This window comes from Osmerus mordax, chromosome 9 (genome assembly GCF_038355195.1).
Source record: "Osmerus mordax isolate fOsmMor3 chromosome 9, fOsmMor3.pri, whole genome shotgun sequence".
In the NCBI taxonomy this organism is placed as follows: Eukaryota; Metazoa; Chordata; class Actinopteri; order Osmeriformes; family Osmeridae; genus Osmerus; species Osmerus mordax.
This window is the reverse complement of record NC_090058.1, coordinates 1,222,090-1,235,599: the sequence shown is the minus strand read 5'-3', so window position 1 is coordinate 1,235,599 and position 13,510 is coordinate 1,222,090. Positions and strand designations below refer to the sequence as shown.

Genomic DNA, 13,510 nt, shown 5'->3' with positions numbered 1-13,510 from the left:
CTGGACATCTGCTGTGACGTCAGCCTGGACACCTGCTGTGACGTCGGGCTGGACACCTGCTGTGACGTCGGGCTGGACACCTGCTGTGACGTCGGGCTGGACACCTGCTGTGACGTCGGCCTGGACACCTGCTGTGACGTCGGCCTGGACACCTGCTGTGACGTCAGGCTGGACACCTGCTGTGACGTCAGGCTGGACACCTGCTGTGACGTCAGGCTGGACACCTGCTGTGACGTCAGGCTGGACACCTGGTGTGACGTCAGGCTGGACATCTGCTGTGACGTCAGCCTGGACACCTGCTGTGACGTCGGGCTGGACACCTGCTGTGACGTCAGGCTGGACACCTGCTGTGACGTCAGGCTGGACACCTGCTGTGACGTCAGCCTGGACACCTGCTGTGACGTCGGGCTGGACACCTGCTGTGACGTCAGGCTGGACACCTGCTGTGACGTCAGCCTGGACACCTGCTGTGACGTCAGCCTGGACACCTGCTGTGACGTCGGGCTGGACACCTGCTGTGACGTCAGGCTGGACATCTGCTGTGACGTCAGCCTGGACACCTGCTGTGACGTCGGGCTGGACACCTGCTGTGACGTCGGGCTGGACACCTGCTGTGACGTCAGGCTGGACACCTGCTGTGACGTCAGCCTGGACACCTGCTGTGACGACAGCCTGGACACCTGCTGTGACGTCGGGCTGGACACCTGCTGTGACGTCAGGCTGGACATCTGCTGTGACGTCAGCCTGGACACCTGCTGTGACGTCGGGCTGGACACCTGCTGTGACGTCGGGCTGGACACCTGCTGTGACGTCGGGCTGGACACCTGCTGTGACGTCGGCCTGGACACCTGCTGTGACGTCGGGCTGGACACCTGCTGTGACGTCGGCCTGGACACCTGCTGTGACGTCAGGCTGGACACCTGCTGTGACGTCAGGCTGGACACCTGCTGTGACGTCAGCCTGGACACCTGCTGTGACGTCAGGCTGGACACCTGCTGTGACGTCAGGCTGGACACCTGCTGTGACGTCAGGCTGGACACTTTTGGCAGCAGGACGCCACTGTGCCGCTGTCCCACCACATCAACAACACTACTGTGAAGACTCCATGAGACACTCCGCTCATAAACAGGGTTGATGTCGTCCATGCTTTTTTTGTTTGAATGATTGTGGTTATAAATGCCTGTGAGATTGAAAGATGAGTTTGTCGGTTACATGCTGAAAGTGCAATGATGAAAGACGTACAGTTTATTTAGTGAGAGGGTCTGTATAGGCTTTCTGACTTTCTGTTGCAAAATGAGGACTCGTACCGTTTGAGAATAAGCTCTTATATGGTTGTTGAGGAACAATAATATCTGATATTGTTACATGTCCAATCTTGATGGACTTTGGCACTGTATTACTCTCTTAAATGTTGTTTGAATTGAACATGGGTACTGTTTTAAAGTTCATTTGAAGTCTTGAAGAATATGATTGTACATGCTTGTTTTTAACATGTACATTCCGTATGAGTGTACCTGTTTGAAACTAGTTTAAGATTGTAGGTCATCTACAGTTCCGTTTGTAGAGGCTTGTGAAGATTAATGAGTTGCTCAAAGCATTGTGTTTTAAAATGTTTACTTAACTTTTTATAAAAGTTATTATTTTTGTGTATTTTTTTCTTTCTCATTCCGAATCCATTTGAATAAATGTTCTGAAACTAAAATCTTTAGTAGACTTTACTTTTAGTATAAGCACTACTTTGTTTAACATTAAAACATTTTTGTGGCCGCACATTTTTTAAACAAGTGGTTTCCAAGAAGGCTCTGTGCTAGGATCAAATATTTGTTCTTCCACAGACTGTTTTCAGCACGTGCGCTCACAGCATGCAGAGCACATGAATCAAGGTCTCCTGTTACAGGTAACACATTTACATTTAGCAGATGCTCTTATCCAGAGCGACTTACAGTAAGTACAGGGACATTCCCCCGAGGCAAGTAGGGTGAAGTGCCTTGGGGCCTAAGGACACAACGTCAGTTGGCATGACCGGGAATCAAACTGGCAACCTTCGGATTACTAGCCCGATTCACTCACCGCTCAGCCACCTGACTCCCCTGTAACACTGTACATGAACTCACCGGTGGACTCCTATATGGTGAAGAACAGCTATGTTCATGGCACAGTTCTATATGAGTACCATGACTATGCATCTAATATACTTTAAATGGCTGGTAGCAGAAAACCAGACCATCCATTTTGATATTGTACATTGCTAAACTGAAAGCCGAACTTTCATTCCTTTATAAAGAACACAACAAAGGTAATCTCGTCAGAACTCTAACAACTCTACTCTGTAGAAACGGTCCTGCCTCTTAATAGACAACCGTAAAAGTAACGGTACAGTTATATCATAGGTGAAAGTTGGGTGTTAAAAAGCACAGTGCAGCAGTCAGCTGGTCTGTGGGTGACAGGCTGAGTTTGTGAGGAAACATTTAATGACTAACCAGCAGGTCCTGCCCCTTGTGCAGAAGGCACACAGTGTGTTGACATTTGGATGAATTGCTGTCATCTAAACAGTGTTGCTCTTCCAGTGGTGGGAGGGGTCTGTTTACTGGAGTGTCCCCACAAATACACACGATTCTTTCAGCGTGAGGACATTCTGTCCCTGGTAGACACTCACACCGGGGGGAGAAGAGCAGTGAGGAGATGAAGAGGCAGGAGAAGGGGTTCCCTAGCCTGCGTCTCTGGAGTTTGATCACGTTACAGAAACATGTGCGCAACCAACCAGAATGGCTACATTTTTTTTTTTTTTTAAGTCCGGTCGAGGTTGCAAAGAGTCTGCTTATAACTGGGTGAAAGTTCAGAGCCATGAAGCTCTGGCAGGAAACATGAGAAACGAGGTGAACATGTTCACAGGACGGGGGAGAGGGAACTTCTAAGTCGGCTTTGACTACCACTCTGTGTTTGGGTAATTGTTGTTGTGAAGAGCTTTGAGTATCCTCACATGAGAGGTTGAACTATCAATCAGATGACTCATGAAACACCCTGTTTCTTTACAATTAGGTGCCAAATCCTGCTGACTCAAACCTTCACCCATGTTTTGTTTGTTAAGTATCCAGTCTGCTGTCCAAATAGTATCATTACCTAACAAAAGAAGAATGTCCACAACATACAAGTTCACAAAGTAACGTCAGTCTTGACTAAAAGCCTAGCCGAATGAAGCACACACACACACACGTGTCTACATGGCTGAATGAAGCACACACACACACACGTGTCTACATGGCTGAATGAAGCACACACACACACACGTCTACATGGCTGAATAAAGCACACACACACACACACACGTGTGTCTACATGGCTGAATGAAGCACACACACACACACACACACGTGTACACGGCTGAATGAAGCACACACACACACATGTCTACATGGCTGAATGAAGCACACACACACACACACACGTCTACATGGCTGAATGAAGCACACACACACACACACACACACACGTCTACATGGCTGAATGAAGCACACACACACGTGTACATGGCTGTTGCTGAGGCTGCAGGTCTCAAGTTTCTCATCAGCTTTCGTCTTGCAGAGGCTCCGAGGGACGAGGGAGGTCATCTGGACATGCTGGTCTACGTATGAATGATGAATGAGGACTGTTATACAGCTTCCAGAATTTAGTAAGCTGTCAGCCTAACAGCTCTGAAGGACTTGATGATTAGGGCGAAGCAATCAATAAACAGACCCTCACAAAGGGTCTGTTAGGAGTCCTTGGAGAGGTGAAGAGTGAAACAGTGACCTTGGGGTGACTAAGCCACAGCATGGGCAGAGAGGTTGGACACAGACCATACCATCATCCCTGACCCTGCCCATTAGCTCACACGCCAGGCCTCACTGTAAGTGGACATTAAAGACAAAATCAAAACAAATCAAATTAGAGAGATGAATCGCTTCATGCTGAAGACAGAGAAAACCAGAGACCATGTGAAAGTTGCATTAAACCCTCAAGTCTTAATAACGACTAAGATTTTGAGAATGGTTTTGAATTTGATCATAACCGTCTGTTCGGTTGTGTGCCCCTTCTGTCTGTTTGAAACCCTCTCTGAGGTTGTTCCCTGAAAGAGGGAAACCCAGCCATTGTCTTGTGAACAGAACACACACTCAGAACACACACTCAGAACACACACCCAGAACACACACTCAGAACACACACCCAGAACACACACTCAGAACACACACTCAGAACACACACTCAGAACACACACCCAGAACACACACCCAGAACACACACTCAGAACACACACCCAGGACACACACATCACATTGAAAGTGCACAGTGAGGGGGCGTGGAGGATGAGGTCACATCCTCACAAAGATCCCAGTCCTCAGCCTCTTGCTGAGCAGAACAGAGGACGCACTCTCCAAACACATTGGCCCCGCTGATCCACCTGCATGCTAATGTGGTACCCAGGCTGAACCCTGACCTTTGAGCCACAGTGCGGTCAGCAGAGGCCTAAAGGTCGCCCTGAAAGTGCGTTAAAGAGAAAGCGATTAGGCCCCTAATGGAGTTCGGACACTTAAGCCCCCTGCCCCTTGATACAAGAGCCAGCCCCCAAGGTCAGGTCCCTCCACTCAGACTCAGCTGACCTCCTTGAGGCCCCCCCCCCCCTGGACATCAGCCCATCGGGGTCAGAAGGCTCCCCACAACACAGGAGGCCAGCCAGGCTAATGACACATCAAAAAGGCTAACAACCGGTCAGTAAAACTGCCATCTCTGAACACTCAGTGGATGAGCTCAATCACACTCAGCAACATCGTAAAACAGCTCCAAAAAATTCGAATAGATCATTGAAATCATGTTGTGTTCCAGGGATGTCTGGAGACGAGTTACGAGCTGCGACGGAGCGTCCTGGAAAACACACAGCTTCATTCCTGAGATGCCTGCTCTGCTTTATAAGCAACACAACCAGACATGCTGTTAGATTATTTTCAATTAGTTGCTGTGTTGTAACAGAAAAAATGCATGTATTGTAACAGAAACCGCAGCAAAAATCCAAATCAAACATTCATCCATCATCATCACACTGAGAAGGCCCTGATAAATCCATTATTCACCGTGAAGGGACCTTCACTGTGTGCCCTCCTCATCCACACACAACCAAATTAACAACCTCCGGATCCCGTAATCCAATCAGTGTGAGCCAGGACTGGGGTCTGAACCAGGTCTGACCCAATTAGACCCACTGCCAGAGCTGCCCACTGCTTGGTTAGCCAGGCCCACCCCTGTGGTATGGCCCTTTCAACGCTCTTAATTTCATTTCCCTAATCTCATTTTTACTCAGGCACACCCTGGCTACCCGGCTGGCTGAAGGGTGTTTGGGCCCTGGGGTAAAATGGCTCTGTGAGATCATCCCTCAAAAGACTTATCTGTCACTGATAGGGGGCTGCTGAGGGAATCAAATCAATGTGAATGTGTAGTAATCAAACTCTTGAGACAGGGGGCTGAGGGTTTGTAAACACATGCTCTCTGTTTGCATTGCAGTCCACAGTCAAGCCCCAGGCAGCATGACAACACTGTCTGGACCGTGTGGTCATCCTGCTTGGTGAGGGACGTTATCTCACTCACTCATCTATATCGCGTTGTGTTGGTTGTCAACACAAACCAGTCAGTGCTGAAACAGAGAAAAAACTGCTTGAGTCAACTTGTTGTCTTTCAGAGCGGATCGAGGATCATCCGAGACAGGACTCAGGCAACAGCGCCCCCTGCTGGATGTGTTGGCTGGGAGCAACGCTAAAAAAGACGAGACGAGGATAAGGAACGTTGTTGCCGAGAGACAAAGTGGAAAGACTTTGTTCATGATCCGGTGATAACAAGCTAGCATGGAGCGCTGCTCCATGCTAGCATAATTCATATCCATACATTGAGACAGTATTGCTGTCCCAGATGGACTAGAATATTTCTACTCATTAAAAAGTGTCATAGCTCCATTTGAATGTATGACCCCTTACCCTCACACAACACGTGGAATACACAATTTGTAGGCCTATGTAACATCGGCTGTATTTTGGATGAAAGCATCTGCTCAATGAATACATAGTTATAATCCCTGCTGAGTTAGCGTTTCCTTGCAGGGGTATTTACCAAAGAGCAGAGATCGTGGGCATGATAGACAGACAGCCCTGTTGTACAGTAGGCGGACTGTAAACACTTATGTACTACTCTGACTCACTTAGCACATATCAAAAGGCCATGGTAGTTTCCTGCTATTTTTCTGGACAGCGTTTACTCTCAGGGAACAGGAAGGGGGGCCCGTTTTTCCCACAGACTAACAGGGGTCGGGTCTCAATGCTTTTCCACTGTTTCTAAGTCTCCTTTACAGCAGACAATGAAGTAGAAGCTGGGCCATTGTGAGAAAGGATCTGTGTTGATATGTGGAGAGTCCTAATTACTTTATCAAACACAAAAGCCTTTATTTCTGTCTACATGTCTATCTTATCAGTATTCAACTCACTCGGTAATGTCAGTTCATCAACAACTCATTAAACTAAACTGATTGGATCCCAGTATGCAGCTGAGAATACTGTTGAAGATTTGTGAAATAGCTTCGTGTAGAAACTTATAATTTAGTTAGATATTTTTGGATGAAAAACACACAGGATTTTTCCTGTTTACCTTGTGCTCTTCCTAGATCGTTGCGCACACTGCCGTTCTGTGAGTTTCTCAGTGTGAGAGATCGGACAGGGGACGGACTGTACCTGGGTCACCGGGGTGATTCATCACATTGTTTCAGAATATAAAATAACAATAACAATCATGAATTTTATTTACAGCTCGGTTTTCTCGACCTAAAGCGACCCCTAAGATTCATACTAAAGCAAAGTCGTCCGGTTTCCCTGAAAAAGGGACAGGCCCAGTAGATGCTGACAACCTCAGCATCATTAAAACATGTGCAAACAGGTCTTGGAAACTCTTGTTGGCGTCAGAGCATGTGTGGCGTTGTGAGCTGTGGACAGGCTTCTTTTGACTGCTACTTAAGAGGTGGGACTTTCATCCAGCAGTCTGTCTGCTGACGATAAGAGTCTTCAAAGTGAGCAGCTTTGATCCAGAACTATCTTTGATTCACAGGTTAAAAGGTTGTTTGGACAAAATCTCCCTTAGAAGTGTACCAACAGGATCTAAATGTAAAACTGAGTAAACAACATTTCTGTGGAGTGTAATTACTCTAATTTCATGTTAAATAATAACTGGAATCATCGTCTTTAATGGAAGGCCTTTTGATGTTCGGTTGATAAGATTTCTATCTTGTGTTTTTTTATTTTTTTTTATTTACCCACTCTATTAGAGAACCGTTCTATCCTTGATAAAGTGAATGTTCTTGAATTGTATATCAGTTGTTCAAGTCAAATACAAGCTCAACATACATTGAAGACATTAAGAAAATCTCCAATGTCCGATGCATTCTCAGTCCCAAAGGAAAGTGACCCAAAAATTACCCATAATCCTCAAATGGTGCCCAAATTAAAATAAACAGGCTTCATAAACAACCAATTTCTTCAATCTTGGAATCACTCTCTCTATCACGCTATTTTAGCAGGAAAGTTATTTCCTGAGATGATGAACAAAATCACCACATTTTGGCAGGAATCAAGTCCACATGGTACGTATTTGTCTTGAGTGCTTATGAAACACATTTGTTAGTAAATTGTCTATTGAAGTAAAACATTTTAGTTGTTTACATTGATTCAAATCTTAAAAGAGCAGAGGCTTGGATTGATCTTGAGCTGATTGCATCCAAATACAGAGAAAAATGAGACATTCCGAAGGAAAAAGTGTGAGATTTTCATTGATGTTGTTATCGAGCTTGTTGAATACCATGAAGAAAGTAAACATGTCTGAGGGTACTGGAGGGAACCGTGATAACTCTGGAGAATCACGAGGAAAAAACCTTTGATGACCCCAACGTGTAGCGACACGAAACCGTGGAAAAAACCCACTCCAAAATATCTGGAACAGGATTTTCCACTGAAGGAACCATGACCAGCCAATCATCCTCGAGCAGCATAGATCAGAGAAGAACCCAAGACAGAGTGAAGGTGTTGACAGAGAGAAAGGGATTTCAGCTTCCCTCTGCTGCTAGGAGAGTGCTGTAGCAGGGTCAGCTGATCCGTGGGTGCAGGGAGGTGTTCCAGGACATGCTCTGAAGGAGCTGGGCGACGCTGACACCGGGGCCAGGGGATTGCAGGACCCTCCAAACACAAGACTACAGTTACACCACCAGCCCACCGCTTCCAAAGTGATGACGGGAATCTGACAGCGATGTGGCCCGGACACATTGAGACAGATGGTTTGTGTTCACCCAGAAACAGCACTGTAACATAACTATGAGTTATGAGAAGCTCTCTAAGACTCTAAGACTTACAGTGGCATGTTACTGTACTCCAGGGCTGCCCAGCCCTGTTCCTGGAGAGCTACTGTCTTGAAGGTTTTGATTCCAACCCTAATCCCTAATCCAGCACACATGATTCTGATCATGATCTGGCTGAGAAGCTAGGTCTTGTTTGTCATAACTGGAATTGGAGCGTAACCCTTCGGGGGGGTAGCTCTCCGGGAGCACAGGCGGTCCATCCTATCCTACTCAAACGATGAAGTAACTCAAAAGGGAAAGTAACTGTGACTCTTCAACAGGCTGATAGATGGGCCGTTTGTGAAAGTTTTGGAGCATAGGCCAGGCCCCCTACGGACATCTGTAAGAGGGTCGGATTAGCCCCCCTCCTCCTGGACCCCTGCCAGGTGTGATGGAGCAGGAACAAAGTAAGTAGTAAATGGATGTATACAGACTGGCTTGGCTTTCCTTACAAACCAAACCAAAACACAGAGATATAACCTTTCAAGCATCAACAACATCCCCAAATGAAACAGAGCTGGTTGTAAAAATCGATCAAAAACAGAACACAAATTCCTCTCTGAAAGGAAAGAGTGGAAAGAGTTGCTGCCACCTGAGTCCTATCTGAGTCAACACAGAATCAGGACTGAAGCACAGGGGAGATCCCACAATTCCCCTGCGTGATGTGAACCAATCTGCCAGAAGGAGCCAGGGAGAGGTGGGCAGGGAGAGGCATGTGTCCTGGCCCCAGGTGTCTGGAGGTGGGCAGGGAGAGGCATGTGTCCTGGCCCCAGGTGTCTGGAGGTGGGCAGGGAGAGGCATGTGTCCTGGCCCCAGGTGTCTGGAGGTGGGCAGGGAGAGGCATGTGTCCTGGCCCCAGGTGTCTGGAGGTGGGCAGGGAGAGGCCTGTGTCCTGGCCCCAGGTGTCTGGAGGTGGGCAGGGAGAGGCCTGTGTCCTGGCCCCAGGTGTCTGGAGGTGGGCAGGGAGAGGCCTGTGTCCTGGCCCCAGGTGTCTGGAGGTGGGCAGGGAGAGGCATGTGTCCTGGCCCCAGGTGTCTGGAGGTGGGCAGGGAGAGGCATGTGTCCTGGCCCCAGGTGTCTGGAGGTGGGCAGGGAGAGGCATGTGTCCTGGCCCCAGGTGTCTGGAGGTGGGCAGGAAGAGGCATGTGTCCTGGCCCCAGGTGTCTGGAGGTGGGAAGGGAGAGGCATGTGTCCTGGCCCCAGGTGTCTGGAGGTGGGAAGGGAGAGGCATGTGTCCTGGCCCCAGGTGTCTGGAGGTGGGCAGGGAGAGGCATGTGTCCTGGCCCCAGGTGTCTGGAGGTGGGAAGGGAGAGGCATGTGTCCTGGCCCCAGGTGTCTGGAGGTGGGAAGGGAGAGGCATGTGTCCTGGCCCCAGGTGTCTGGGTGTGAGCAGGCCTGTGGAACAAACTTCTCTAACCCTAACCCACTGCCTCAACCGGCTTCTCTACTGCCACTCCCCTCTGGCTTCCCTCTCTCACATCGTAAGAGGCAGGCCACTGCCTCACATCATAAGAGGCAGGCCACTGCCTCACATCACGTGTGTCACAGCCAATATACAGGATATGGTCAGATACCAAAGGACACACTATGAGTTCCCCCTCCTCCGATACACACATACCATCTAGGACCCCAAATCCCTGGATAGAAAGTGTTTGACTAGTATACCATTATGTGTGTGTGTGTGGGGGATGAGCTTCCCATTAGATCTCATGGATAACAGCATCCTCTGCTAATCCTTGTCGTTCTATGGACTTGGCAATGAGGGCAAATCAGTATGCAAATCAGTAATCAGTATGAAGCCTATCCACCAGAATTATGACAGAAATCGTACCCCACATATGCAAATGACTTGTTTATCTCTTGATACCTGTCACACTGGCCACTTCTCCTATAACGTTCCTAGGCCCCGATGATCAGGCTTACATCGTATAATCTTTTAACACCACAGATTCTATTGTTTTAATATGTGAACTTGTGTCAGTTACTGGGTTTACATGACACCGGATTGAGAAGAATTGGTTCAGGGCGGCTGGGAGAAGTATTTGGGTTGAATGAACCAGCTGAACTGTACACAGGCTGTGTAGGCCAGAGTCCGTACGAAAACTGGTAGAGTATTGCTGCCCTCTACTGTCTAGCTTGGGCGATGCAACCAGAACAATGAGGAAAGGAAACGCCATGATGTGGTCGCCAAATCCAGCTGTACAGCTGAAGCTTCCTGTGTGTGGAATCGTCCTTGGACTTGGGAACAATACTTGTGAATCACTGAAGTCACCACCACAGTATAGGGCCAGGTGATGGGATGAAGAGGGCATCCAGATGTTGTCTTGCGATGCAGGCGAATAAATTCACTATCACTCCCAGTGCAGGTGGGAGAGAGCGAGAGGGAGAGAATGAAAGAGTTGAGGAACAACGGCAAACAGGAAGTGGAGACCTTCCAACACAACGTTTCCTCAGTTTCCTGCAGGCTCTGACAGATAAGGAACGCTGTCTAATTTTACATTTCCCCCCTAAATAGTACCATCTGTCCCCATGCTTACGTCAAAAAGGAAAAGGAAAATGGATGCAGACAATATATTTCAATCGATTTCAGTTTTTTTAAGCGCATATGCTTGTCAAAATATTCGTTTAAGAGAGGGATAGAGAAAGTAGGAAATATACAGCCTATAATCTCAGTTAATCAATGGTGTTCCCCCCTAAATACAAGAAGGCAGACATGCACATTAAAGTGAAACTTTTACTCACAAGTATCAGACAGCAGAGCATGAGCATGTTCCAGTTGATAGGATCAGGGTTGGCCCTCCCAACTCAACTTATATAACCAGGAGAGACAAAACCAACGTTGTACGAGCTGAAAGGCCAACATTGTAACAACATTGCCACCTACAGACATGGCACTTTATATTACCATGTAAAATGTCTGTAATTACATTGAAAGCGCATCATATTCATAGTCGGCTTCCATAAGGCTCTTTTGTTATTTGTGTGAGGGGGTAATGAGAAAGGTTAATTTAGCCTCTAAAAGGTTTTACCGACTGAACCCAAGTCCCAATATATATCAATAACTTTACAACAGCATTGTGCTATTACAATTGTTAGAATGCTAATTTATTTATCTTCAAATTCCCAGTGGCCGATCATTTTGTTTCTGTAGCAGTCACATGAATGGGGGACTCGCTGCTATGCAAAACCCATCTGTGAAGAGTGATTTGCAACTGATTGAAGCGGTCGAAAGCCGGTACCTCATTGGTCGTCATTGTTCTTTTAAACCGAAGGTGATAGAATTTGGCTGAATGAGTCAGTGTACCATGTGCGCTCTGGTGTCCTGCAGTTGGTCTGCGGAGCCTGCTCGTGCTTCTACTTCATGAAAGATGAGCCAGGAGTATCTTTTCTAAATGCGAAAATGCCTCTTGGCAGTAGGCCTGCTAAGCACCGGATGCATGTCGCTCACGAGAAGAACAGTGAACACACAATTAGCTGTATGTTGATTGGAGACGGCGCGGTGGGGAAAACGAGTATGATCACGAGTTACATCTCCAACGGTTATCCAAATGATTATCAACAGACGGCTTTTGATGTTTTTACGGGTAAGTGTTCGAAAACAAAAACATAATCAGATGATCAAAGAGGTGGGAATTGCAATGCATGATCTGTTTATGTATATTTCCATTTAGGGCTGGTTCACGTTGATGGGATTCCATTTAGAATCCAGTTGTTGGACACAGCTGGACAGGTAATAAGTTTCCTAAATCTTAAAGAAAGAATCATTCATTTAGTTTACATTCACGATTGTTTTAGCTGCTCATACTACATGAACTGGTTTTTATATCATACTTGTTTATTTTTCTCTAGGACGAGTTTGATAATTTTCGGTCCATGTGGTACGGGCAAGTAGACGTCTTCATCCTGTGCTTCAGTGTTGTCAACCCAGTGTCATTCCACAACATCGCCACAAAATGGATCCCCCAAGTCCGTGCCTTAAATCCTACTTGTCCAATCGTTTTGATAGGAACACAGTCTGACCTTAGATACAATGTCAATATTCTTATCGATCTGGATCAGATGAGGGTAAAACCTGTAGTTCGCTCACAGGCTGAGTCGCTGGCCGAGAAGATAAGCGCGCAGGGATATGTAGAATGTTCAGCACTGACCCAAAAGAACCTCAAAGAGGCATTCGACTCAGCCATATGTGCCGCTCTAAAGCACCAGGCTTGTAAAAAAGCTCATAAGTTAAAACTCCTGGACCGGGCTAAGACTTTCTCAGGTGTTGGATGGAAGAAGTTGTTCTGCTTCATCTGATTGGTCATGCATTATCCAGAAACACTCAGTGGGACTCTGTTGAAGAAATGTGTTGATTTGTGCCACAAACATGGGGGAGTTAATTTAATGAAGATTCCCTCAGATTATGGAGCTGTTGATAAACCTCAGCTCAGGGCTTGATGAATATTTAGGGGGTCCCTCCCCCACTGACAACCTCTCACTAAATTAATCATGGCAAGACTTTAGTATTCACACAATCTATTTAGACCTCCTTATTTGAAAGGTGTCATAGCTCACTACCAGGGAACATGTAAACACTATGCAAGGCCTAACCCTCTATGCAAAGCAAATATGTGAGCTATCTCCATCAAACTCCTCATGTATTTATATTAAATGTCATGGTTTTACTCTGGTCTTTGTAATTAGCAATGTTTAGAAACTGTATATATCCAGTCATATTTGCCTCTTGTAGAGGTCTTACATTTTGTGTTGTCATTTTTGGTCAAATGCCCTCATGTTAATATTTGACACAATTACAACATGTCTCATGTCAAATAGAGAGATTAATAAATGTGCAACATTACGTCTAAATGTGATTTTGTCTAGGAGTTGTGTGGGGTACGTATTAGGATACTGAAACAGACTTACAGGCTACTATTAAAATTTTTACATCTACTTTAGATAGGCTACAGTATGTGACAATAGCTTGAATTGATCACTGGGGAAACCTAGGCCTTCATCCAGGGGGGTCGACTCTTTGATAATAATGGAGGGAAAGACTGCGAGACTTCAGACTCCCAACAGCATTTAATTCACTTTGTCATCCTCATCTCAATCCAAGGCAATGGTCACCTGCTG

At 46.7% G+C, this 13,510-nt stretch overlaps 1 protein-coding gene across 1 annotated transcript; it reads left to right on the top strand.

Moving 5' to 3' along the window:
* The first annotated feature begins 11,756 nt into the window (after positions 1-11,756).
* LOC136949289 (rho-related GTP-binding protein RhoU-like) lies at positions 11,757-13,220 on the top strand. Its single transcript, XM_067243537.1, has 3 exons — positions 11,757-11,979; positions 12,067-12,125; positions 12,245-13,220. Exons 1-3 carry the CDS (start codon positions 11,757-11,759, stop codon positions 12,689-12,691), a joined length of 729 nt encoding a protein of 242 aa, XP_067099638.1. The 3' UTR covers positions 12,692-13,220.
* The last annotated feature ends 290 nt before the right edge of the window (positions 13,221-13,510 follow it).